Source organism: Lycium barbarum, chromosome 12 (assembly GCF_019175385.1).
Source record: "Lycium barbarum isolate Lr01 chromosome 12, ASM1917538v2, whole genome shotgun sequence".
Lineage (NCBI taxonomy): Eukaryota > Viridiplantae > Streptophyta > Magnoliopsida > Solanales > Solanaceae > Lycium > Lycium barbarum.
The window spans coordinates 101,937,669-101,961,279 of NC_083348.1; the positions used below are offsets into that span (position 1 = coordinate 101,937,669).

A 23,611-nucleotide genomic window follows, 5' to 3' on the forward strand; every position below is an offset into this window, starting at 1 on the left:
TTAAAAGTGTCGGTATAATGTTGTTGCATTGCCTCATGACCTAAAAGTGAATTATTTCCACCAACATCAATACCTAAATTAGGTGTTTCTTCCACAAATGTTTCCTCATTAAGCCCACTCCTAACAATACCACTACCACCGGCACCACGTCTAAATCTCTTCGCCATTATTAAATAGAATCAATTCAAATCACACTCAAATAAATCACAAGAAAATAAATTGCAACAAATTAAATTGCTGGAATTAAATTGCGTAAATTAAATTGCTGGAATTAAATTGCGTAAATTAAATTGCGAAAAATAAAGATAGAGTTGGAACGAAGGTACCAAATTGCCGGACTAATTTCCAACAAAGTGAAGGCGGCTAGAATTGCAAATCCACCAAAGGTACTTCGGATTGTTGCAAAATCACCAAATCCACCAACAATATTATAATTGCAAAATTAATAATTGAAACTATAATAATACTTTATAATATTTATTTGAGAGAAATTTAAAGTGGCTAATTGTTGCAAAGTAACTATAATTGAGAGATTGAGATTTGAGAGAAAGAGAAGAGTGAATTGGTGTGGATTAAAATGAAAATGAAGAGGGGTTTATATAGGGGTGGGGGATGGGTTAAAGTGTTAAAAAAAAGTTTGGGGGGTTGGGGAGGGCAAAAAATGGGTTTGGGACCGTTTGGCAACGACCATTTTTGCAATGGACCGTTGGCCAACGGTCCAACAGAGCAGCCCAACGGTTCTATTTTTTTTTTTTAATTTTAATTCCACCGGTTTTACCGGCTTAACCGGTCCAGTCCCGATCCCAAAAAAATTAAAACCGGACCGGTATATAATAAATAGTTAACCGGAACCTGTTAATCTGTTCCGATTTTACCGGTCCGGTTATCGGTTTGAACCGGTTAACCCGAACCGATTGACGGGTTTAACGAGACCATATATTAACGTATTAAATCTTCCTTTTAAAATATCGTTTTCACATCCAAATATATATGCGACCAGGTAATTGGAGGATATCGCGTCAGACACCTACCACCACACCCACTCACCAAACCCACAGGACCCACAATCCACATACAGCCAGAAAAACTCAACTCACCTAACACTTGAACAACGACAAAACCCACAATTCCGAAGCCCCTCTTTTTAACTACTTTGCTTCCCTTAACAAGAGCCAAAATATCTCCCATCTTTCTTCTCTTTCCCTGTTCGTAATGGAGGCCCAGTTATTAAGACTTCCTTCTACTGCCATAACAACCCCTGTTACTACTAACTCTTCAAGAAACTGTTCCTTTTTGTCCAGTCAAAGATGGCACCTCCATTTGTGTAAGTTTCAATTACCAAACTCAGGTAGCACTAAGTATGGCATTCGTCCCCTTCAAGCTTCTGCAACTTCTCTTGGGTAAAAAGCTACAATCTTTACTTCAAATTTGACTTTTTTTTCTTTTTCGAAGGATTATGTGTGCTACATGGGGAATACGTTCTTGAAAAATTCAATCTTTACAACGCTCTGCATGCGTTTGGGTTAATGCCCCAGTGAATTCAAATTTTGGGTTCTGGTTTTTGGCAGCCTTTCTGTTTTGGATTCCTCTTTTGCTAGCTACTGAATTGGGAGTTTGGCTTCCTTTCCCCCTTCTTATGTTATGCGTTGCACTGATATTTTTGTGTCGTGTATGTCTCAGTTCAGCTAAAATTTGTGGTATTGGAGCAATATGCCCCAAAGGTAGGGGTAAGGTTTGCGTACATCGTACACTGAGTTTGTTGTTGTTGTTGTTGTATTGAGCAATATGCCAATTGCCTTTTTTTTTTAAAATAAATAAATTAAATCTCTCCGTTTTCCATTCAAAATTCAATTCGACAACATGGTAATAGGTCCCATTATCTAAATGAAAACAGTACAATGTCAAAACCACATGTAAAACGAACCATAACTATCAGATTAACCAAGACCTGAAGCCTAACAACTTAAGTGCGAGGTGCAGCAGGGGCTCCTCCAGCGGTGCGTGGAGCTTGTCCTGCCTTTGGGAGATCATCCCTTGGGCGTCTGAAACGCTGTGGAGGCTCACGGACCATCCTATCAGTACGAGAACGGACTCTAACCACCTTGGAGTGAATTCCACACGAAACACAGTACTGCATCTTCAAGTACAACTTAGGAAGAGTGTACAATTCAAAAGCACAAGCTTCCTGAACATCGCGTACAGCAGCTTGCTCAACAATGTTCCTCACAAGGAATCTCTTGATCGCTTTGTCCTAGGGCAGCACTTGCCACAATTAGAACAACGAATGAACTTAACATGGCCACGTTTATGTTTGTTACAACCTCCATTCCTTCCCTTAAAAGTCATTTTTGCTCTGAGCAAACTCTGTGCAGCTCTCTCTCTTTCTCTGTTGTTAGAGGTTATATGCTAATTTCCTCACGAGTCATCCCTAAAACTTGAATGATCCCGACTTGGCCAACTTTTTGAAGTGTTTAAACACATTTACTTTTGCTAATTCAAAAGTCCTTATCTGTTTGACCTGCATTTCTACTTAATTTTTCTGCAATGGTAAAAATACTTTGAAGTAATAGGGGAGAGCAGTGACTGTACTTGGTTTTGGCATCAACAATTAGCAATGCAAGAAAAGTCTCTTGGGAAACTTTTGAATCATTATCCTGCTTGTCCCAATTTAGTCAACCATTTCCTAATGTTCCTCCTTTTGTTGTGCGTGTTTTCTTAGAAAGTACGTAGTACTCTATAGACATGGCACAAACTTGTATGTCTATTTTTTTGGAGCACATGGAGGTGAACATTAGAATTTTAAGATGTCTAAATGGAGTTCAACCTTTGGATCACTAAGTTTTTTCCAGCTATGGGTTGTTGAAGGCATAGGGTTGAAAACTTAGAAAATTAACAGAGAAAGATGAGGATGAAATCAAATATTGTCAAACAATGTATGACTTCTTCCATCCCAATTATGCAATGGTGTTTGACTTGGTACAAAATTTAAGAAAAAGAAAAAGACTTCTGAAACTTTGGTCTAAAACGAGTAATCTAGGTAAAGTGAGACTACCATGTTGTGTCTTGCATCTTTAAGAAGTATCTTTTTGTCCTTATCAAAAAAAGAAGTATCTTTTTGTAGTGTGGGGAGATGGACATGCGTAGGCATTACCTAAATTAATGTTAAAATGCTTTAGTGCCCTAATACAACTCAGGAAACATGTATTCTGATATGTCTCGTTCTTCTTCTAGGGAAAAAAAGAGAATTGATGAGACGGAAAGTTGCACTCTTGATGGTATAAGGACCTCTTTAATTCGACAAGAAGATAGCATAATATTCGGCCTTGTGGAGAGAGCTCAGTACTGTTACAATGCGGAGACATATGATCCTGGTGCTTTTGTGATGGATGGGTTCCATGGCTCTCTGGTTGATTATATTGTCAAAGAAACTGAAAAGCTTCATGCAAAGGTACTTTCATTCTAAGCTTGTGTGGAAAAATATCTCTTTTCTTTACATATTTTTCTGATGGATAGCTTTATAGGTTGGAAGATATACAAGCCCCGATGAGCACCCGTTCTTCCCAAATGAATTACCTGAGCCAATGTTGCCACCCATGCAGTACCCAAAGGTGAAGTATTCATGGCATTGTGATCTGCTCTTGCTTTCAATATTGAACATGCATAGGGCAATACCTTGATAATCCATTAAGACCCATAATAACTAGGGGCGGATTTATATCATGCCGAGCACCCTCGGCAAAAAATTACAGTGTATATATAGGGTAAATTTTCTGTGTTTATGTACATATATTAACTTTTGAACACCTTGAATAAATGCAAAAGGTTAGCTCAAGCGGTCCAAGGTGTTCAAAATTGTCATGTGTCCTAGGTTCAATTCCCATTGAGGCATTGACAACATTATTTTTTATATTTAGCTTTTGTTGTTTTTTTCGAACCCTCTGAGTGAAAATTCTGGATCCGCCACTGATAATAACCTTAGGAATTTGATAATTCATATACACGTTTCTATTTTCTATAGTGTAATCATGAGACATGAATATCCTTCCTGTCTTCCCAGTGGTAGAGCATGGTTCTAGCGTGGAGCACCTATCTATTCCCTTACCAATATTATACTATTATGCTAGCATTATCTTATTCTTCAATTTTATTACTAATGTTGTTTCTTTTACTTTGGTTATCTTTACTATTTTTTATGTCAATACTTTTCTGTCTTCAATATTTTAATCATAGCCTTTTCTACTCTTCCATTTTCTTTTCACTCTTCTGACAAAACAACCTTTCTACCCCACAAGGGTAGGGGTAAGGTCTGGGTACCCCCTGCCCTCCCCAAAGCCCACTTGTGAGACCACACTGGTTATGTTGTTGTTGTTGTATCAGACATTGAATATCTAGAATGATGCGCTGAATGCTAAATATATGGTGTGAAAAGCTAGAGATGTTTCTTTCCTAAGTACTGTGCAGAGTGTACAGACCAAGAAATGGATGATTTCTCTGGCCTCTATAGGACATGTAAAGTTGACTTGGATTTTCTGTTTCAATTATAGGATCATGAGTTGTGTATTATTTCTCTACATTTTTATAAAAACATTCACCCTTATTTAGGCCATCCACTCATGAGTAAACCTTTTAATTTATTTGTAAAGGTTCTGCACTCAGTTGCTGATTCAATAAATATCAATGTCACAATATGGGAAATGTACTTCAAGAAACTTCTACCAAGATTAGTAAAGCAAGGCGATGATGGTAATTTTGGATCTACAGCAGTTTGTGATACCATTTGCTTGCAGGTATGTCTTTCATTAAGTTCTGTCTCTTCAGAGTTAGCTAGAGATTAGGCACTGGAAACTATATTGCTTTCCATGGCTCTTCTTGTTGACATATTATATATTTGCAACTCCATGCTGTCCTCTAAGCAGCTTCGATACTTTTGCTTTATCAAGTCCCTTCTTTAGACCAAAAACATCAACAGAACTCTTGAATTTTCTTAGTTGGTTCTTTGAAGTTGCCTTAAAGGCTCTGTGAAATCAGTGCATGTACATTGTTAGAAGCTTAGATCTTTCTTTGCCCTGTCCTCATGGGCACGATCTTATGTTAGGATGAGTAGAAGGAGCTACATCAAAAAGCTCCTTTTGGGGTCTGGGCCAGTTTATGCGTACCTTGATAATTTCACTGGGTACTTGCATCCGACCATACTTGTACTGGGTGACTCTGTGCACCAAAGCTTAGGCAGCTTAAGAGAAAGCACCTATTCTCTTTTGGCTTCTGCTCGACTCGAATCCTTGTCCCCATGTTTCAGATAATCACGGACAGTTCGTGTCTAATTAACCCTCTAGCAAGCCTTTTTCCCAAAGTTCAATCGGCCCAACCACGTTTCCTGGTTCTCTTTCTCTTTCTTTCTTTTATCCTATTTCGGTGTAGATTGGTGCTAAGGAGATGACGAGTGAGGCATGGAATTCTTGTCTATTTCGGTGATTGTTTGTAATATTAACTTGGTGAAGGAACTAAAACCTTCGTTAGATGCATTACACCCATTAAAAGTGGAAGCAGAGGTTCTAATGGGTAGACAATGCTAGAGATAGAGAGATTGGAAGAGGTTGACTAGTAAGTTAGCATTTGACCTGGGGGAGAAGAAGGGGGGGGGGGTGTAAGAGAGGAGAATATTGGCTGACTAAGATATTTATGGAAAGACTGGATCCAGGAATAGTATCTTACATAAAAGGTTAATCATAATTCTTGCCAGTACTGTTAAAGGTTCATATATTAAAATACAAAAAGTAATGTTGCTATTTTTAAAGTTGTACTGAGCTTGGCAAAAATTCTGATTGCGATATACTCATTCACCCCCATTCAGTCCAAATATCATCCAAAGCAATCAATCAACTACTCCTCAATCTTAAATTAGTTTCGGTCAGCTATATCAATCATTTCTTCCATTATGCTTTATTTGGACCTATTTGTTTTTTCATATAAGGTTGGGCCTACTTAAATACATCCCAATTGATTCAGTGTATTATGACTATTTTTACGCTAGACTTCAACCTATGCAGCTCTCTTCCTTTATTCAGACTTCGAACCAGCCATGTGAAGATCACACAGGCAGATTTTTAGCCCTAATATCATCGAACTGATCCAGCAAAATATCCTGTTCAGAGAGGATTACCAAATGAAGTATTGCAAGCGAAAAGAAACTTAAGTTTTTAATTGCCTCAATGTGGACAATCAATCAAAACAAAGTCAATCCTACACCACTTCGTGCTTGTGGTAGCCCACTGATTTTTTTTTTTTTATGACATGGGAACCTGCAGCCACTACCCTTCGGGTGCGCACAGGGTAAACCCAGCTCCAGTATAATAGCTCGCAAACCACACAGGAGTGATAACCCGCACTAGGCAAGCCCAGTGCGACGAGTTCTACCCAGAAGGCAAATCTCCGGCTGTCGTAGGCAGGGGGTTTCGAACCTGAGACCTCCATTATGAAAGCCCCATGCTCAACCAACTGAGCCACCCTTGTGGGTCACTGAAATTGTATTCCTAACTGCATTTGCTTAATCCTGATTGCTTTTCTGGATATCTATTGTGTGGTGCCCATCATAATATGTTTCTACATAGAGACTTCCCATTTTCTTAACTTTACCGTACATTCAAATGTTTCTTTCTCTTAGTTACCTCTTCTATGCTGTGGTAAAAGATGTTCTACTTTTCATAAGTTCAAAAAATTAATGGTGAAATATTCATGTTTTCTTATCTTGGTAAAATTCAAGACTGAAATGACAAGCACTCCATGAATAGCACTTCTTGAATTCCCTGCCAGAAGATCAAGGTAGGATATATTTGGATTAGAAAACACTAGTGCAACTTAACAGTTAGCTGCATAACTTTAAAGATTCTGTGCAAAATGCTTCGTTTTTATTAAGTGCCCAAAATACATATTGCACATTATAATATTACTCTTATCGAGTAATTTGTCAAAAAGTCTACTCTTGTTGAGTCTCAAGAGCTAAGTTTATAATTTTTCATCAAAAGATCTAGTATTGGTTTGAATTTGCTTTGTTTATCAAGTCTACAGTGGAATTTTGATGATTGTTAAGAATGGTTGTTTCAAGTAAATGATAATAAAAGAGGGATTGGAGAATTGGAAGGACAGATGTTTTAACGCGCTATAAGAATGACTGATATGGGCACCAAAGTCTAAGTTTTCGCTTGAACCGGAAGAAAGAACCAGACTAGCAAATAATAATATGTTGATAGTAAGGAACGGGTATTCAGTCATAACAATTGCAAAATGTTTGTGCTGGGAATAAAATTTAATTTAAACAAGTGAAATCATGGATGAATACCTACTCAGTCCGTGCCTACTGTGCCGGAGTATCAGCCGGTCTTATATGACAATGGAGGTAATAGATATATATATATAGAAAGTCCTACGATCTATTGTTGGCAAGGATGACAGCTAATCTGAGGATTAGTTCTGGAAATTCGTGTTTCTCTGATTTGTGCCCTCCACACTGTTTTCGCATTGAAATTATATTAATGTTAATGATTTCACTAGCTGTTATGTAGTGGCATATCTAATCAGAATTTCCTTTGGTAATTTGAAAGGAGAAATAGAAAGAGGACATCAAGAAATTGTTTTGAGATTATCCTGCCAGTCTTTTCTGAAAACATTTTTCTGTGCATTGCCTTAGACTTTGCAGAAATATACTTTATGTACTGATTGCTGGAACCTTATATGCAGGCCTTGTCAAAGCGAATTCATTACGGGAAATTTGTTGCTGAAGCAAAATTTCGAGCCTCACCAGATGTCTATAAGGCTGCTATAAAAGCACAGGTAATCCATTTCCTTATATGCCCTCTCTCGTCTAAGGGAATCTGTTGCTTAGTTTTTTTTTCTGCTGAAGAAAGTGAATCCAGCTTTATTTCTCTGTTTCATGGATTGTGTTGAAGTACGCAAATATTTGATATTTTGTGATGGCTATCATTCTCCAGGACAGAAATGGACTGATGGATTTGCTCACCTACCCTACTGTTGAAGAGGCTATCAAAAGGAGAGTAGAAATGAAAACCAAAACTTACGGACAAGAATTGCATATCAATGGACCGGAAAATGGAGGTGAACCAGTGTACAAAATAAAACCATGCCTAGTTGGTGAATTATATGGGGACTGGATCATGCCATTGACAAAGGAAGTTCAAGTTGAGTATCTCCTGAGAAGACTGGATTAGGAAAAAAACATCTGATGGATGTCATGCAACTTATACGAGCGTTGAATTATATGCGCAAATATCATATCCTTCCACCAGATGCCTATAAATATGCGGTGGTTTTCAAGTGGGACTCGGTTTGTTACAGTAATCTCTGGCATTGTAAATGAGCATTGAGGTGGTAAAGAAGTAAACTGTGATTCTTTGCCTAAGAGTATGTCGATAACCTGTTGTAATTTATGATTTCTAGTCCTTGAGAATGTATAAGAGAGATGTACTTTTGAGTAATGAACACTATAAGCTGGTCTCTTCCAATGAATTCCCATGTTGTTTCTGTCAGTGCAGCCTTTTTTCTTCTTTTCAAGTGTACTTTTCCAGATTCGTTTAAAGGTTTCAAAATCTTTGATTGCTACCATAGAAACTGATCTCTTTTGACCAAGGCATTGCTATTTATTTTCATCTTGATGACTTTATAAGTCTCCAAAAGCCAATTAGAGTTTGCATCCGTCGCTAGCTGTACTGAGGTGTCAAATATTTTAGTTCATAAAAATGTACCTGTATTTACCTGTCTAAATATGAATAGATTCATTGATGAGTCGATTTAACCCGTAAAAAAAATATTGAGGCATTTTGGAATACCTTATAAATAACACATAAAATTGCCCTTTTTAACTTATTAACATGAGACAAAACGCTTCTCCTACTAGAAAAATATAAACTTCGATATTTCTTTTTGTTTTCCTCTGAGAAAAGTTTGAAACATTATTTTACTATGTATTTCTAATATTTTATTTTTGATATGCATGTGCAATGAGCGCGTCATTCTTTCTGGTTCAATTGCGCTATATACTTGTATACATCAAATCATAAAAGAATATTTCTTGTTGGTTGGTTGCAAATGCAAGCCATAAATCTCGGGCAAGAAATGCAAGTTGGATAAGTTTTGTTGAGAAATTCTTGATTTCCGTGGTGTTTCATTAAAAATCAAACTATTGAAAATAAAGACACTCTTTAACATCTTTGTCCACGGTGTTTCATTGTTTCAACTTTCAACATATGAACCTTTTATACTGATTATGATGTTTCTGAAAATGTCAACTATATATGAATCTTAACAGTAAAATTGTGTCGGTAATTTAAAAGATAAAATATATAATATGATATACGACTTAAACTTAACCAATACCATTATTGTATTAAAGAATGTATATTGTCATCGAATATAGTTTAATTTCATCTATTGGTAGTTTAAGAAAACTTATACTATGTTTTGTCTAACTTATTGATCGCAACAAGCTACTTGTCCATTTTCCATCTCTATAACTGCATAGACTAAAGAGTGATCAATTGAATAGTTTTCATCGAAAAATTATAATGTGTATATAAAAAATAATACTATATCACTTATACAAGTCACAAATTATATTTTAAATATATATTTTAAATCTTGAATATCTTTATTGTAATTCCTAGCTTTGTCATTGTCTTAAGCTTGCTCGCACTAAGTGCATAAGTGCATAAGCGATCTTATTTGTATAAGCAAGCCGTACATCATTAATAATTTTAAGTTAAATTTTTTATCTAAAAGGTAGTAATAATGGAGAACATGCAATTGGAGGGTAGAAAGTATGCGTATCCTATGCGTGCCACTGACAAAATGAGCTGTAAGTTTGAACATTGCCTTGAACTTAATTACGTTACTCCACTTTATTAATTAAAAAGTCCCATGTTCTCTTAGTATTATTTTACTCATTATATTATTATTATTATTAAAAAAGGTGAACTACAAGATATACAGTAAAACTGTAAAAGGATAACCTCAAACTGTAAGATAAATTACAAGTTGAAGTAAAGTTTCAACTATAAATAAGTAATCCAGATGTATCTCCGACAAAAAGAAATACGTACAGCTTAGCTAAGAACTCTAGAGAGTGCGAAGTAGTGTATCATAGCAATGGAGATGGTGGGAAGGAAGAGTTTTACTTGGCCAACAATGGCGGTGGTGCTAACTTGCGCCTTGCTGGTTATGTTACCCCAAGTCTACTCAGTTCGTTATATTGTTGGATCAAGATTTGGGTGGACTAGCAATGTTAATTACACTAATTGGGCTAAGGACAAACATTTCTACAACGGTGATTGGCTCTGTATGTTCTTTATCTCTTGGATCTACTCTTCTTTCAGCTCCTTTTTAAGTTTTTCTTTGTTTACTTCGCTTTTAATAATGAGAGTCAATTTTGTTTCTTGAGCCTTACTTTTCTCTTTAGGCTCTTTAGTTTAACACTAATGTGCTTTTTTTTCTGGGTGTTCTTTTCTTTGCTTACTATTTTTAAGTAGATGGTATCTTTTATTTTGCTCTAATTAGTAGGGGTAAATTGCCTTCTTCTTTTTTCTGTGAACGGGTGAATTATTTGTTAAAATTAGCATATCTTTTGTGTCGTTCAGATCTATGTTTTTAGCTTGAATTTAGTATGCCCTTTTACTGGTTTATACCTAATCTGAATTACAGAGTTTCCAGCTAGGCATTTTCTGAGCTGAAAGTTTGAAGTTTCCCTTTTTAGGACTGTTTTTAGCACTGGAAAACTCAGCTTCTTCATAAAGACAATGGTGTTTAAATTGTGTTACTGTTGCCCTTTCCTTTTTAGGGTTTTATCTAGAGCGCAAATATCCCTACAGTTTTACAATAAAAGAAAGCATCATCTCTAGTTACTTGGCACTTCATTGCTATATAGTTGTGATAATATAACCATTCTTTACATATTGTAAAGTTCTCTTTTGGATGTACATTTGCCCCAGAATTTCCTTAATGCTGGTTGTTTTACCTCAAGAATATACCCCTTTATTGCTCATAAAAAATAAGTTTCTATATCATCAAATTTCTGCTCAATTCATGATCTTCTTCATTATCCTTGGTGTTGTGTTACTGGGCAGTTGGCTAAATAACTTCGCCTCGCATCTCAACCTTTTCTCTTTCACTTCTAAATTGCATTAGCACCGAAGGCAAGCTGTTATGTGAGCCATAGCTTAAAGAAAATGTTTTGAACTTCAGGTGTCATTAGAAGGGTAAATCCAGATTTTTTCTGGTGACCATAAAATTCTGTCTTTCCACGCAAACTTCAGTCCAACTGCTTTTGGTTGGTTGTGACTTGTGAGGTGCAAGCAACTGTCCGATATTTAAATTTTGTAGCCAATTTGCAACAATTAAGTGCTCTAAATAAATGGGTTTGGTAGGACATTATAGCTAATCAAAGGAGGAATAGGATATTGGATATGGCAATAATTCCAGCCTCTTGCTTAGATGTCACCCTCATGGCTGATTCTTTCCAGAATCATCCAATTGTTTGTAGGGACAAAGATGTTTGTCACAGTATTGATACCAGCTAATGCTGGACAAACCTTGCTAATTTTTCTAATCCAATTTGGTACATATTGTGTAATCTAGTGAAGAAATATTTATATCACTTTCAAACGGCTTCAACGATGTATATTGGTGTACTTGTGGATGTGCATGTATAGTGTTTGCTTTCTCTCTTCACATAGACTTAAAGACACATTACAAGTTCCTCAGTTCAAACGACTATCTACTTGATCATCCACGCTGTGTGCATGTGAAACAACTATCTACTTTGTTTTGTTGAATACCGATATAGATGCAGCTATTCTTCGCTGTTCAATAACTCTTCCTCTCGCATCCCAGTTTTTGTGTATGACAGGAACCAGATGAATGTGCTTGAGCTAAACAAGACCAACTACGAGACCTGCAATACTGATCATCCTCTCCACAACTGGACCACTGGTGCTGGAAGGGATGTGGTTCCACTTAACGTGACGAAGACCTACTATTTCGCTAGTGGCAAAGGATTCTGCTACGGAGGCATGAAAGTGGCTATTCATGTCGAAAAAGCACCTCCACCACCAAAAGCAGCTCCAGTAGTCAGCGCTTCTACAAATTTGCTCTCCTCATTAAGGGGGCAGATATTGATACCAGCTCTTTTTGCAACTGCTGCTGTGTGGGATGCATTTGTTCTACTCTGGTAGGATTGTCAATTATCCAAAAAAGTTGGATGGTTCAGACAATTAGTTAAACCTCAAGTGTTTAGTTTTGTCTTTCGTGTGTTTGTATTTTCTTTTTCTTGAAAGTTACCATTTTTTCATTTCGCTACTGCCATCATCATTTGACCTGAAAATCAATTTTTTATTTCAGATCAAATTGGTGGGGTTCATTTGAAAAATTTGTTTATTTATGTTTACTGGGCTTTACAAATGTTTCATTGGAGAAATTGATTGCGTGGATCACGGAGACCGTTCATGTTACTTCTTTCATTGGTCTCTTATTCCGTGTCATTAATTGTACCACCTCTCTTTATTAATTTTATCAATTATTAATTTATTGTAAGTAGCTGTCTCGATTATTGGAAATTTGAATTTGAATTTGGATAGCCAGCTCCTCTATTTCTCTAGCTCTCTACGAAGAGATGCAGTACTTTCCAAGTCATCTAATTTTCGAATGTAGCTAGAAGGGTCTGAATTTGAAATGTGATATCTTTACATGGTGGTCCTCTTTGATCTTGTTGTGAAAAGCTTGTCGGCATGTTAAAGAGGTCACATGATAGATTGTGATCATTTTGCTCTATAGCCAAAAGAGGAAAATAAGGAGCGTGTGTTGTGTGTTCAATGGGGTTTAAATCCCGTCTGGCAAAGGGTAATGGTGGGCCCCTGGCCATGTGACTTGATGATTTTGTACAACTAAATCACCTTGTCTTAACAGCTGGTTTGGAATGTATGTATGGCTGGGATTAATTTGGGGTTGAAGAAAAGTAGAGACGAAGAGAAAATTGCTTCGTGTCATTTTTTTTCTTCAAAATGTTCATTTCTTTAGGACATTTTCAATCTTTCCAACCAAACGCGAGGGGTTTTGCAAAATTCTGTTTCTGGGATCAATCTGATTCTAGTTCTTTCTGGGCCTAGTTCTGTATTCCGACTAAAGGTGGCAACCGGTTATGGAACCGGTTAGGAAACCGGCCGGTTCCGGTTCCAAAACCGGAACCGCCTAACCGGTTCCGGTTTACCGGTTTTAAACCTCAAACCGGAACCGGTCCGGTTTGGAGTGGTTAAAATCTATTTTTGTTTTTGTTTTTTGTATTATATATATATATATATATTATAGTATTTATTTGTATATTGTAGCTATATTTTCATATGTTATACAACTTTATTATTAAAGTTTAAATATTTACTGACTAACAGCCTAACAGCAAGTCAGCAATACAGAATAGTGCTTTTCGTATACATATATATGTATAACTTACATATACTTATATATATGTATAACTTAATATGTATACTATATATACTTATATATATGTACTATATACTCTATATACTTATATATATATATATGTGTACTATATACTATACATACTTATATATATGTACTATATACTATATATACTTATATATATATATATATGTATAACTTATTATATATACTATATATATGTATAACTTAATATATATACTAAATATATGTATAACTTAATATATATACTATATATATGTACTATATAGTATATAGTACATATATATATGTACTATATACTATATATACTTATATATATGTATAATTTAATATATATACTATATATACATATCTACTATATATACTATATATACTTAATATATATACTATATATATTTATATACTATATATACTTATATATACTTACTTATATACTTTAGTTTTTTTTTTAATTTTTTACCGGTTAAACCGGTCCGGTTCCGGTTTTACCGGTTTAACCGGTTCCGATTTCCAAAATATTGGAACCGGACCGATAAACCATTAAACGGTTAACCGGAACCGGTTAACCGGTTCTACCGGTTCCGGTTTAACCGGTTAACCGGTTCTACCGGTTCCGGTTTAACCGGTCCGATTACCGGTTAAAACCGGTAAGGCCAAACCGGTTGCCAGGTCCAATTCCGACCCATTGAATGCATTATTGGACATTGCTTGGATAAATGGGGTTCACAAAGAACGAAGCCATTTAGGCGCTAATAAATTGTAATTTAAGGTGCCGGTCCGGAACATGCTAGAGAACCTTCACTCTCTTTATTGTACGCATTTATGGAAGAGGCATTAAGCATTTCGCTTCTTTTGTGAGTCTTATCAAAGGCAAGTGATAACGATTTTGAATTACTCCTAATTTATCCGGTTCACTTAAATTTATATAGAGTAAATTCCCTAAAAGCTAACTCAATCCATGTATTGAGAATTGCCTATTAATATATATATATATATATATATATATATATTTTTTTTTAAGATTAGAATATCACTCAATTATCACTATTTGGCTCACAATATACTAAAAACACAAAACTCTCTTAGTTGGCATGCCATGTCACGTAAAAAATTATTTTTTAATACTTAATAAATTTGTTTAACTCATCTAATTCATTTAACTCAACCCAACCCCAATTCATTGGACAAGAGATTTTGATAACAGTTACTCAAATACTCTCTCCATTCACTTTTATTTGTCCAATATACTAAAAATAAATTTTCACTTTTAATTGTCCACTATACTAAAAATAAATTTTACACTTTTACTTGTCCACTTTAGCATATTAAGAAAAGATAAACTTTTTTTCTTGTTTTACCCTTAACATTAATTACTCATTTCCAAATCATTCTCCAAGTCCAATGAGACTATACAACAATTAATATGAGTATTATGATAAAATATACACTTCATTTATTAATTTTTAAGGGACGTGCAAAGTTAAAGTTGACAAGTAAAAATGAATGGAGAGAGTACTATTGAGCTATGTGTTTCATCTGCAAATACAACTATTGGAACTGCTAATTAATAACGTGGCACTATCAATTAGTAGAGCTATTATTAGAAAAAGTTACTTTTTTGCACTTGGTGTTTTCATTAAAATCACATTAATTTAATACTATAATGAAGTGATAAATTATAGGTAATATTTTCATTAATTAACTAAAATTAATCAAGAAAATCCTAATGGGGGCATCTAGGTAACTTCCTTCTATCATTGACAGTTCCAAAGCATTTGTAGCAAAATTTGGTTGAAAAGATGGTCGTGCATTACTCGTCTCAGTTGTTCTTTTTAACGGTCTTGAATTTGTTTTCATTTATCTCTCCGTCTCTCCGTGATGCACATGGACAAGACTAATGCATGACCATTAAAATGAATTGGTTGGTTAAATGAGTTTGGTTTGTGTTAAATTAATTAGATGAGTGAAATAAATTTTATGTGACGTGGCATGCCAATTAGGAGAGAAGGAGAGTTTGTGTGTTTAGTATACTGTGAGGAAAATAGTAATAGTTAATTGATAGTCTAGTCCAAAAAGAAACAAAAGTAATATGAGTAGACAATGTACAATACATGTGTAACCTTTTAAAGAATTTACTCATTTTATCTATTGTTTTAGTTGTTTTCATGGTCATGTATAATTTATTAAGTTACCTTTATTCATTACTTCCTCCGTCCCCAATTTATATTAGAGTTCACTATTTAGGAAGTCAAACAATTATTTTTTTAACTGCGATTTTCTCCAACTCTTTTCATATATTGTGAATTATCAGTTATGCAGACTCTTTATGTAGTTTTCAAATATGTAAATTTATTATAAAATACTTGAAGAATCTATATTTAAAATTGATTCAAAGATTAACTTCTTTCAACCTTGTACTTGAAACTCCCCTCATATAAATTGGGACAGAGGGAGTAAATGATTTTTGAAAGTTAAGCATTAAAAAAAGAACTACTTCGTTAATATTAAGAGAATAATGGGAAATAATTGGCAAATTTAATCTAGAATTCTTGAAGTGACAATTATTTTGAGACAACTTTTTAAAGCTAAATTGATTATTAATTTGAGATGGGCAAACAGGCTGAATTTGGGTGAATCAAGATGGGTTGAGTTAATAAATTGGCGGGTTATTGACCCGCCCAAAAGTTACTTGGATTGAAATTGGCTAAAAAGCTGATCAAAACCCAACCCACCCATTTCTTTCTAATAAGTTTTGATTGCTTTATTTATAACATATTAAATTAAAAAAAATATACATATTTTGATAAGGTTTCTCATGGATTAATTTTGACTAAATATCAGTCCAAATTTTAATGTGCTGAAATGAGTTGGGCTAAACTAATAAATTGACAGGTAAATAACCAGCTCAAGATTAAACGGGTTGGATAGATTATGATTTTATATGCTAATTTTGCCACCTCTAGTTATCGTGAACCTTACCATTTATTTATATCAACAATATGAGTCTATTCATGGAATCCTACGCACATGTATATAGTCATGTTAACTAACATTAAGCTTTGTCGGAGAGCCTTATGGTGCTAAGAGTAAAGGAGTTCTAAACTTCTAATGCTATTAATATTCGTCTCTACCACGAAATATTTTTAAAATGCTATGTCTTTATCTTAAAACGAATTCAGACATCATAGGTCATGCGCTTTTCAATTTTTTTTAGAACGATCAATGATTAAGAGGTCACAATTCGAACCTCATTGTTAAGAGTTCAAATATTGGTAGTTTGTCTGTCACAATTTTCCCACTGGTAAGTGGTAAGCACTATTACTTGACTAATTGCGTCACGTAATTATGTCCAAAAAACAATTACACGGGCAATTAATCATTCGTTTAACCAGAATTCTCGGGATTAATTTCCATGTTTATTGAATGCAGTCCCACAACTAGCTCAGAAAGTTGTTGCAATTTCCATTTCTGCAATAACGTGAAACAAATGAGCACACGTCACAAGCCACAAGCGAAAATGCGTCAAAAATCCGAAATCGACGAATAGAAAAAAAAAGAGACAAAATTAGTTACATTTGACCCATTTATTTCACTGCTCATTTGATTTGCATGTTAACTCACGCAGACTTACCCCTATTCCCTGTATGGCTGCTGTATCCCCACTGTCAACATGCACCATATATGGCAGGTTCTTAAAAGAATTCCCCTGCTATAAATGACTTACTAATTTAATGCTAGGGCTAGTTCTCTGTATTATCCCATCAGAGCCAATTCTGAGTTTGAGTTTACCTGTAATCAATCACTAGTCAATATTAACCAAAACTAGATTAATTTGAATTTGTAGCAATTGTTGCTAATACATTTTCTTAAGCAAATTCCAACTTGGACAATATTCACAAGTGTTTTTGTGACAATGGGATCGGAGCTGCTCATCATGATAAGGGTGATAATGTTGTTAGGTTTGATAAATTGCGCGGCCAGTGGACTTGACAAGGTGGGCGGCAAATATGGCTGGGACCAGAATGTTAACTATACTGATTGGGCTGCTCATAGCCATTTTTACGTCGGCGATTGGCTTTGTGAGATATCGTCACCTTAATTTCACTCTCTCTATCACACAGAACTCTCTGTTTTTATTTTCTTCCATCCCTTCAACTCAACTATGGAAAGTCCATCTTTTTTGTATACCTGGTATAATCAGTTAAATTAGTATGCAATTTAAAACCTAATTGAATAGAGTTTAGTCTTTATACATTGACAATGTCAAAGAAACATTTACACTATCAAGTTACCTAAAAGATAATTACATGTATTCGTGTATGAAAAGTGAGATTAGTAACCTGATGAATAAGACAATAAGACATGTTATCTGCTACAACATTCTTGTCATTTGACTATGATTTGTTTTATATCTAATGACAGTGTAAAACACGATCAGTGCAATTAAATCTATATAATGTTACTTACATTCTAATTGTGGTTTCGTTTCAGATTTTGTGTTTGACAAGCACTATTATAGCGTGCTAGAGGTGAACCAGACGAACTATGAGCAGTGCATTGATCGTGATTTTATAACAAACATTACAAGGGGTGGACGAGATGTTTTTCAGCTAACTCATGCAAGGCCTTATTACTTTATCAGCAGTGGAGGTTACTGCTTCCATGGAATGAAATTAGCTATAAATGTTGAAGAACCTTTGCCAGCTTCTCCTCCACCTTCTTTTTCATCAGCCAAAACTAATGCTTCTCCACCCCAAATTCGAAAACATTTTACTGCCCCAGTTCTCTTTGTGATTAGCACTCTTGTGTGGACGTTATTGTTTGCTCAAGCTAGGTCGTTATGACTCCACTGCACGCAAGAGTTCTTTGCAGGCTTGTCTAGGATTTAATCTTTATGAATTCGAAGTTCTTAGTCTTTGCAAAATATGTCTATTTATATTAACTTTTAGGAACTTTCACACACATCTAAGTTCGGGAATTTGTTAATGTTTCAAAGTTTATCAGGCTAGCAACTTGTTCATGTGGGATCAGATTATGAATTAACTGCTTTCAATATTTTATCTAGTTTTATCTTTGATGTTGTTAGCCTTTTTATTTTGCCAACTCGCCCTTGCTAGTTAGCCGAAGAAAAACATGGTGTCTTGAGACTAAGAGATGAGTAACTGAGGTCCAAAGTTCCTTGTTAAATTTAGGAGTGTTCATCGGTCAGTTCTAATTGTTGTTCATTTGTTCGATATATTTTCATTATTGACAGACAAACAGATCACTTAACAGAATAAGTTCCCTTTATTTGCTCTAGAATTCTGCAGACTGCTTACTTTATCCCTTTGAATAATGTAAAATGTTTCTTCCAAATCATAGAAAAAAACTACTCTTTTTTCATTTAGAATCTTTACTGATGCATCGACCAATAGTAAATGGAGTAGCAATTGTCTGAAATTCAAAGCTATAAGATAGTTGTGAGATAAAATTCCGTCTGCAAACTAAAACTACTACTAAATTACATCGAAATATAGTTAACTTTCATACTAAGCAGGAGGCTGGACAATAATCTATAGCCCCACTCTCCAAAAAATTGATAGTACTGTTGCTGCTGCTACTGCTTCTTATTGGTAGAAAGTTTACTGAGTATAGCAACTGCTTGAGAAAATAAACTAGCAGCATCACTAGAATCTTCAGGAAGCAACGTAACGGTCGCCATCTTGTTTATCTTTTCAAACACTTCAACATACTGCTCAGCAACCCTCAAACTAGTAGCATCAGCACCTCCATTTTCAAGAATTGCTCTTGACACCTCCGTAATTGCACGCGCAGTCGCTTGAGAGTTAGCAAGAATAGCATCAGCTTCTCCTTTAGCTCTATTCACTTGGTCCTTTTTAGCAGCCTCAGACTCCAAAATCACAGCCATATTCTTCCCATCCGCTACATTAACAGCAGCTTGTCGTTTCCCTTCGGAAATTAACACTTTAGCTCTTTTCTTACGCTCCGCTTCAGCTTGTTTTTCCATAGCAACTTTAACACCTTTTGGCGGTGTTATATCTTTGATCTCATACCTTAAACACTCCAATCATTAATCGCGTCAAGTATGCTTTTATTCAATTCAGCTCGCTCTTCGAAAGTTTTATCAAGTGTAATTTTACCAAGCTCGCTACGCATAGTAGTTTGTGCTAACTGGACTACAGAGTAAACAGGGTCCTCTGTTCCATAAGAGGCTAAAACAGGATCAATAATTCTTATGTAAAGCACACCATCCATTTCAATTGGGACATTGTCTTTAGTAATCCAGGTTTGTTTTGAAATGAGAATTGGCTGTTCCTTTAACGAGTGTACATATTGGATCTTATCGACGAATGGGATCAAATAATTAAAGCCTGGATTCAGTGTCGTCTTATGCTTACCAAGGCGTTCGAATACGTACGCTTGTTGTTGGGGAACAAAGTGAATGCCCAGCAAATTTTTGGGTGGCTTGATTTTTTAATTTGTTTCATCAGTTTTGGTGCTGAATTTGCGGATACGCAAAGGGATTATGGTGTGAGAATGGTTGTGGAATTGTTGTGTTGGTTTAAATACAAGGGAAGAAGAAGTTGAGAGGTTTCTGTTAAACTGCATGGAATTTCTACTAATGGTTTTCATGGTGTTGAGAGAATTTCTTTTGAAGAAACTCATTGTTTTGATTGTCTCCTGAATTTCTTATGTCCAATTCTAACTCTGCAACTCTAAAGTTTTCTCTGTTGGCTGTGCTTTCGTGCATGAAGTATAGAGGTCTCTTATTGTTTGACGAACAAGTTAATTATCTGCTTTCTTGTAGGGGAAGACAAATCTAATTTAATCTTTGTCTCCAAGAAATATTTTCAAAAAATAAGGGAAATATTTACTGTGGATTACTGTTAGTTATCTAACAATAGCTTAGAGGAATGGTCTCAAAACCACGGACTTGGCTCCGCTCCAGTATAGGGACTGTCCAGTTTGTCAAGTGGACCTTTAATCTGCTGACATCTGGATACTTACAGATCTAAGGGTCATTAATTGTTCTACCAAAAAAGCCTCTTAAACCATGGTTAGGCCACACACTAGTTAATATTTAATATTTCCTTATCAGTAACATTATTATAGGCGAGAATCATGCTACTTTTCAGTCTTCTGATTTTCTTTATTCCCAACAAAAATTGAAGATATCTCATTTCATGATTTTATTTTTTTATTTTTTATTTTCATGATCTTTCTTTAAGTGTCTGTTATTTACACTACCAGGTCTCCAAATATTGTTAAATTTCCGCCCAAAATTTCAACCTCTTTCAAATTTAACGCGCCATTATTTTCATAGATTGTCCAGAACTCATAAATTAAAAATATTAGATCTGCGTATGTCCGCTCCACACTTTATTGGATGCTAATATAATCTTAAATATTCGTTTTTTCTGTTATTACTACTCCAACTATCCGAAAAGCAGGATCTTCTAGTATTCATTTCTCAAAATAATCAACCAAACTACGAGCCACCCCACGTTTCAAACACAATATAAAAATGTAGTAGGGGATGGTATTGTTAATAGTGTAAAGTAGAGTAACTGTGGAAATAAGGGACTAGCAAGAAAAATGTTGTGTTATAATTTATACTTCTTTTTTTGTGTGCGCGCTGAATGTGTTAGTTGATACTACTACTACGCAGTAGGTTCATGTTTATGAGTTTTCCATAGAGATAACACGGTTACTTTACTTTACAACCCACGTTTCTACCATCGAATTTCAAAAAAAACTTTAGTTGTCCTGTACCATCTACTTATGTCTTAACATAATCTTCCTTGGTTAAACATCTTGAAAGGTGTTACTGAAACATCTTGGTTCCTTTCTTTTTAACCCGGTCACCTTTGTGACATTTGTATTGTCAATAAATATTATTTCACTCGGTTCGTTCTGAATACTCTTGCTTGGAGCCAACTTTTCAGGCAATTCATTTCTCTTCTTGATATCCTTTAACTTGGCAATTATCTCATTCGCACCTTTTGCGGCCAATTCATACCCTTCTGTGGATTCTGAAGCTTCACTTGAAATTTGAACAAAAGTATGGCATAAATGTCTGTACCTTGCAGTAACTTCAACTTTTGGATCACTATCTTTTTCTACTAGATCGATATCTACCTCGTTCATGTTAGAAGCATCTTTTGTCCACCGCTTTAATATATAATGTACCGGAATCATATCCTTCACATTTAGTAAATCCAGAATCTTTAAAGCATGTCTACATAGTATACCCAAAAATTCAAACAATTTGCAGCTGCAAGAAACTTGAGTTACTGATTGCTTAACAGTTACAGCATGCTCCTTAACACTTCCAAGAGTGCTAACATTATAGGTACATAATTCTCCTTCACTATAAGAGTCCTTTATGGAAACCAGTAGTGATCTTTCCCATTCATTTTGGAACATGTCAAATATAGTTGGGGTGTATACTTCCCTAGCATGAATCAATAAAGGAAGTTTAACCTTTAAAATAGGTATTCTTTGAGTCATGTCAAAATTTGACTTATTCTCATTGGCACGCTTATCATCAACTGATCTTTGAAAATGCTTAAAAAATTGAACAATATCCAAATCAGATTTTAAATATCCCCTTAAAGATCCATTAAAACTCTCACTTAATTGTGTACTTCGCATACCTGCTGAGAATGTGTGTCTTCCGTATGTCATGGACCATTTCTCTCTTACAGCAAACGTGTTTTTCAACCAACTATTATCCTCAAGGTCATATTTCTCAAGCATTTCCTGCCATGCACTTAAAAAATCCTCCTCATACTCATAATCATAAAGCAATTTGCTAAAATCTCTTGGAAATGATTCATTAGCTCTAAAGATATGATTAAGATGTTTAAATGCATTCTTTTCCAAGTGCCATACACAAAGGCGATGATATGTTTTGGGCATTACAAATGATATAGCAGCAGATATAGCGGGATCTTGATCAGTGAAAAATGTTTGTGGTTTATCCGCAGACATAATCTTAAAGAATGCATTAAAAAGCCATACAAATGATTCAGTTGACTCTTCGTATAGAAGGGTTGCACCAAATATAACCATTTCCCTATGGTTATTTAAACCAACAAACAATGCCAAGGGTCGATACTCTTTATTTGTTCTATATGTTGTATCAAAGGACACAACATCTCCATAAATCTTAAAATCTCTTATCATCTTTCCATCAGCCCATAATACATTAGTTATCAAACCATCGTCATCTAGATCTAAAGAATATCGAAAAGCAGGGTCTTCTAGTATTCGTTTCTCAAAATAATCAACCAAACTACGAGCCATCCCATGTTTCAAACTATCTTTTCTTTTATCCCGAAGATAATTCTTCTGATCTCTCCTTGTGTAACCTAGAAAAGATTGTCCTCCAACTTGACGAGCAGCATAATCAAATGAAGCTTTAGGGCATATTCCTGAATCATCTAATAAGTCAATTTCATATGCTTGAGCAACTTTTATCTTTCTTTGTGAGGGTAACATATGAGCCAAAGAAGAAGGAACAAGAGGATGATTATGTTTCTCTTCAAATGAAGTGATGCGAAACATTCCATTTGATTGACGACTAACAGTAAAATGAGCTAAGCACCCCGTCCTAGTTTCATTTCTATGTTTTTGAACCATCGTATCTCGTTTGTGTTTATCTCTATAACCTTCTTTATAACAAACCAATTTTCTTGAAGTCACGTACCCTCGGACTTTATTTTTGTTAGCATATTCTCTCCTTACGCTAAAACCAATTACACCAGCGTATTTATTGTAATATTCATATGCATGCTCATCCGAATCAAATTCCATCCCAAGTTTTATGAGCACATTACATCCACTTTGAGACTGACTAGATCCAATCTCCATAAATCTAAAATACAAAGAATATAAATAAGATAAATAATCAGTAATCTTAAAGTTTTACGAGTTCATTATCAAAAAAAAACATACACAGTGATGTAAACAACCAAAATACATAGTAGCAGCAACATGTCACTTCCAAAGCAAGCTTAATTTCATAAGGCATAGTACAGTGGTGATTTTTCAGCAACTTCAAGGTGTAAGTCTACAAGGACCATTTGTGTGATATAGTTTTGAACTTTAT

General features: G+C 35.1%; 4 protein-coding genes and 2 pseudogenes across 4 annotated transcripts; 3 read left to right on the forward strand and 3 right to left on the reverse strand.

Moving 5' to 3' along the window:
* The first annotated feature begins 1,044 nt into the window (after nt 1-1,044).
* LOC132621407 (chorismate mutase 1, chloroplastic-like) lies at nt 1,045-8,540 on the forward strand. The gene is made up of 6 exons (XM_060335663.1): nt 1,045-1,400; nt 3,232-3,448; nt 3,522-3,608; nt 4,644-4,787; nt 7,735-7,827; nt 7,986-8,540. The coding sequence occupies exons 1-6, from the start codon at nt 1,213-1,215 to the stop codon at nt 8,220-8,222; spliced, it is 966 nt and encodes a 321-aa protein (XP_060191646.1). The 5' UTR covers nt 1,045-1,212; the 3' UTR covers nt 8,223-8,540.
* On the reverse strand, nt 1,597-2,346 carry LOC132621408 (small ribosomal subunit protein eS26x-like; annotated as a pseudogene).
* A 1,535-nt stretch (nt 8,541-10,075) lies between the features above and the next one.
* On the forward strand, nt 10,076-12,594 carry LOC132621895 (early nodulin-like protein 17). Its single transcript, XM_060336366.1, has 2 exons — nt 10,076-10,345; nt 11,896-12,594. Exons 1-2 carry the CDS (start codon nt 10,156-10,158, stop codon nt 12,234-12,236), a joined length of 531 nt encoding a protein of 176 aa, XP_060192349.1. The 5' UTR covers nt 10,076-10,155; the 3' UTR covers nt 12,237-12,594.
* A 4,613-nt stretch (nt 12,595-17,207) lies between these two features.
* On the forward strand, nt 17,208-18,574 carry LOC132624064 (early nodulin-like protein 20). The gene is made up of 2 exons (XM_060338899.1): nt 17,208-17,576; nt 17,989-18,574. Exons 1-2 carry the CDS (start codon nt 17,411-17,413, stop codon nt 18,339-18,341), a joined length of 519 nt encoding a protein of 172 aa, XP_060194882.1. The 5' UTR covers nt 17,208-17,410; the 3' UTR covers nt 18,342-18,574.
* Nucleotides 18,575-18,851: 277 nt separating this feature from the next.
* On the reverse strand, nt 18,852-20,690 carry LOC132624063 (uncharacterized; annotated as a pseudogene).
* Nucleotides 20,691-21,303: 613 nt separating this feature from the next.
* Nucleotides 21,304-23,373, reverse strand: LOC132624741 (protein FAR1-RELATED SEQUENCE 5-like). The gene has a single exon (XM_060339470.1). The coding sequence runs from the start codon at nt 23,371-23,373 to the stop codon at nt 21,304-21,306; it is 2,070 nt and encodes a 689-aa protein (XP_060195453.1).
* Nucleotides 23,374-23,611: the final 238 nt, after the last annotated feature.

Bases quoted from the DNA above. Each gene is read 5' to 3' on its own strand.
- LOC132621407 (XM_060335663.1), top strand. From the start codon at position 1,213: ATGGAGGCCCAGTTATTAAGACTTCCTTCTACTGCCATAACAACCCCT. The intron at 3,609-4,643 runs GTGAAGTATTCA...TTATTTGTAAAG, and splicing joins CACCCATGCAGTACCCAAAG to GTTCTGCACTCAGTTGCTGA. The intron at 7,828-7,985 runs GTAATCCATTTC...ATCATTCTCCAG, and splicing joins AGGCTGCTATAAAAGCACAG to GACAGAAATGGACTGATGGA.
- LOC132621895 (XM_060336366.1), top strand. From the start codon at position 10,156: ATGGAGATGGTGGGAAGGAAGAGTTTTACTTGGCCAACAATGGCGGTG. The intron at 10,346-11,895 runs GTATGTTCTTTA...CTCGCATCCCAG, and splicing joins CTACAACGGTGATTGGCTCT to TTTTTGTGTATGACAGGAAC.
- LOC132624064 (XM_060338899.1), top strand. From the start codon at position 17,411: ATGGGATCGGAGCTGCTCATCATGATAAGGGTGATAATGTTGTTAGGT. The intron at 17,577-17,988 runs GTGAGATATCGT...GTTTCGTTTCAG, and splicing joins TTACGTCGGCGATTGGCTTT to ATTTTGTGTTTGACAAGCAC.
- LOC132624741 (XM_060339470.1), bottom strand. From the start codon at position 23,373: ATGGAGATTGGATCTAGTCAGTCTCAAAGTGGATGTAATGTGCTCATA.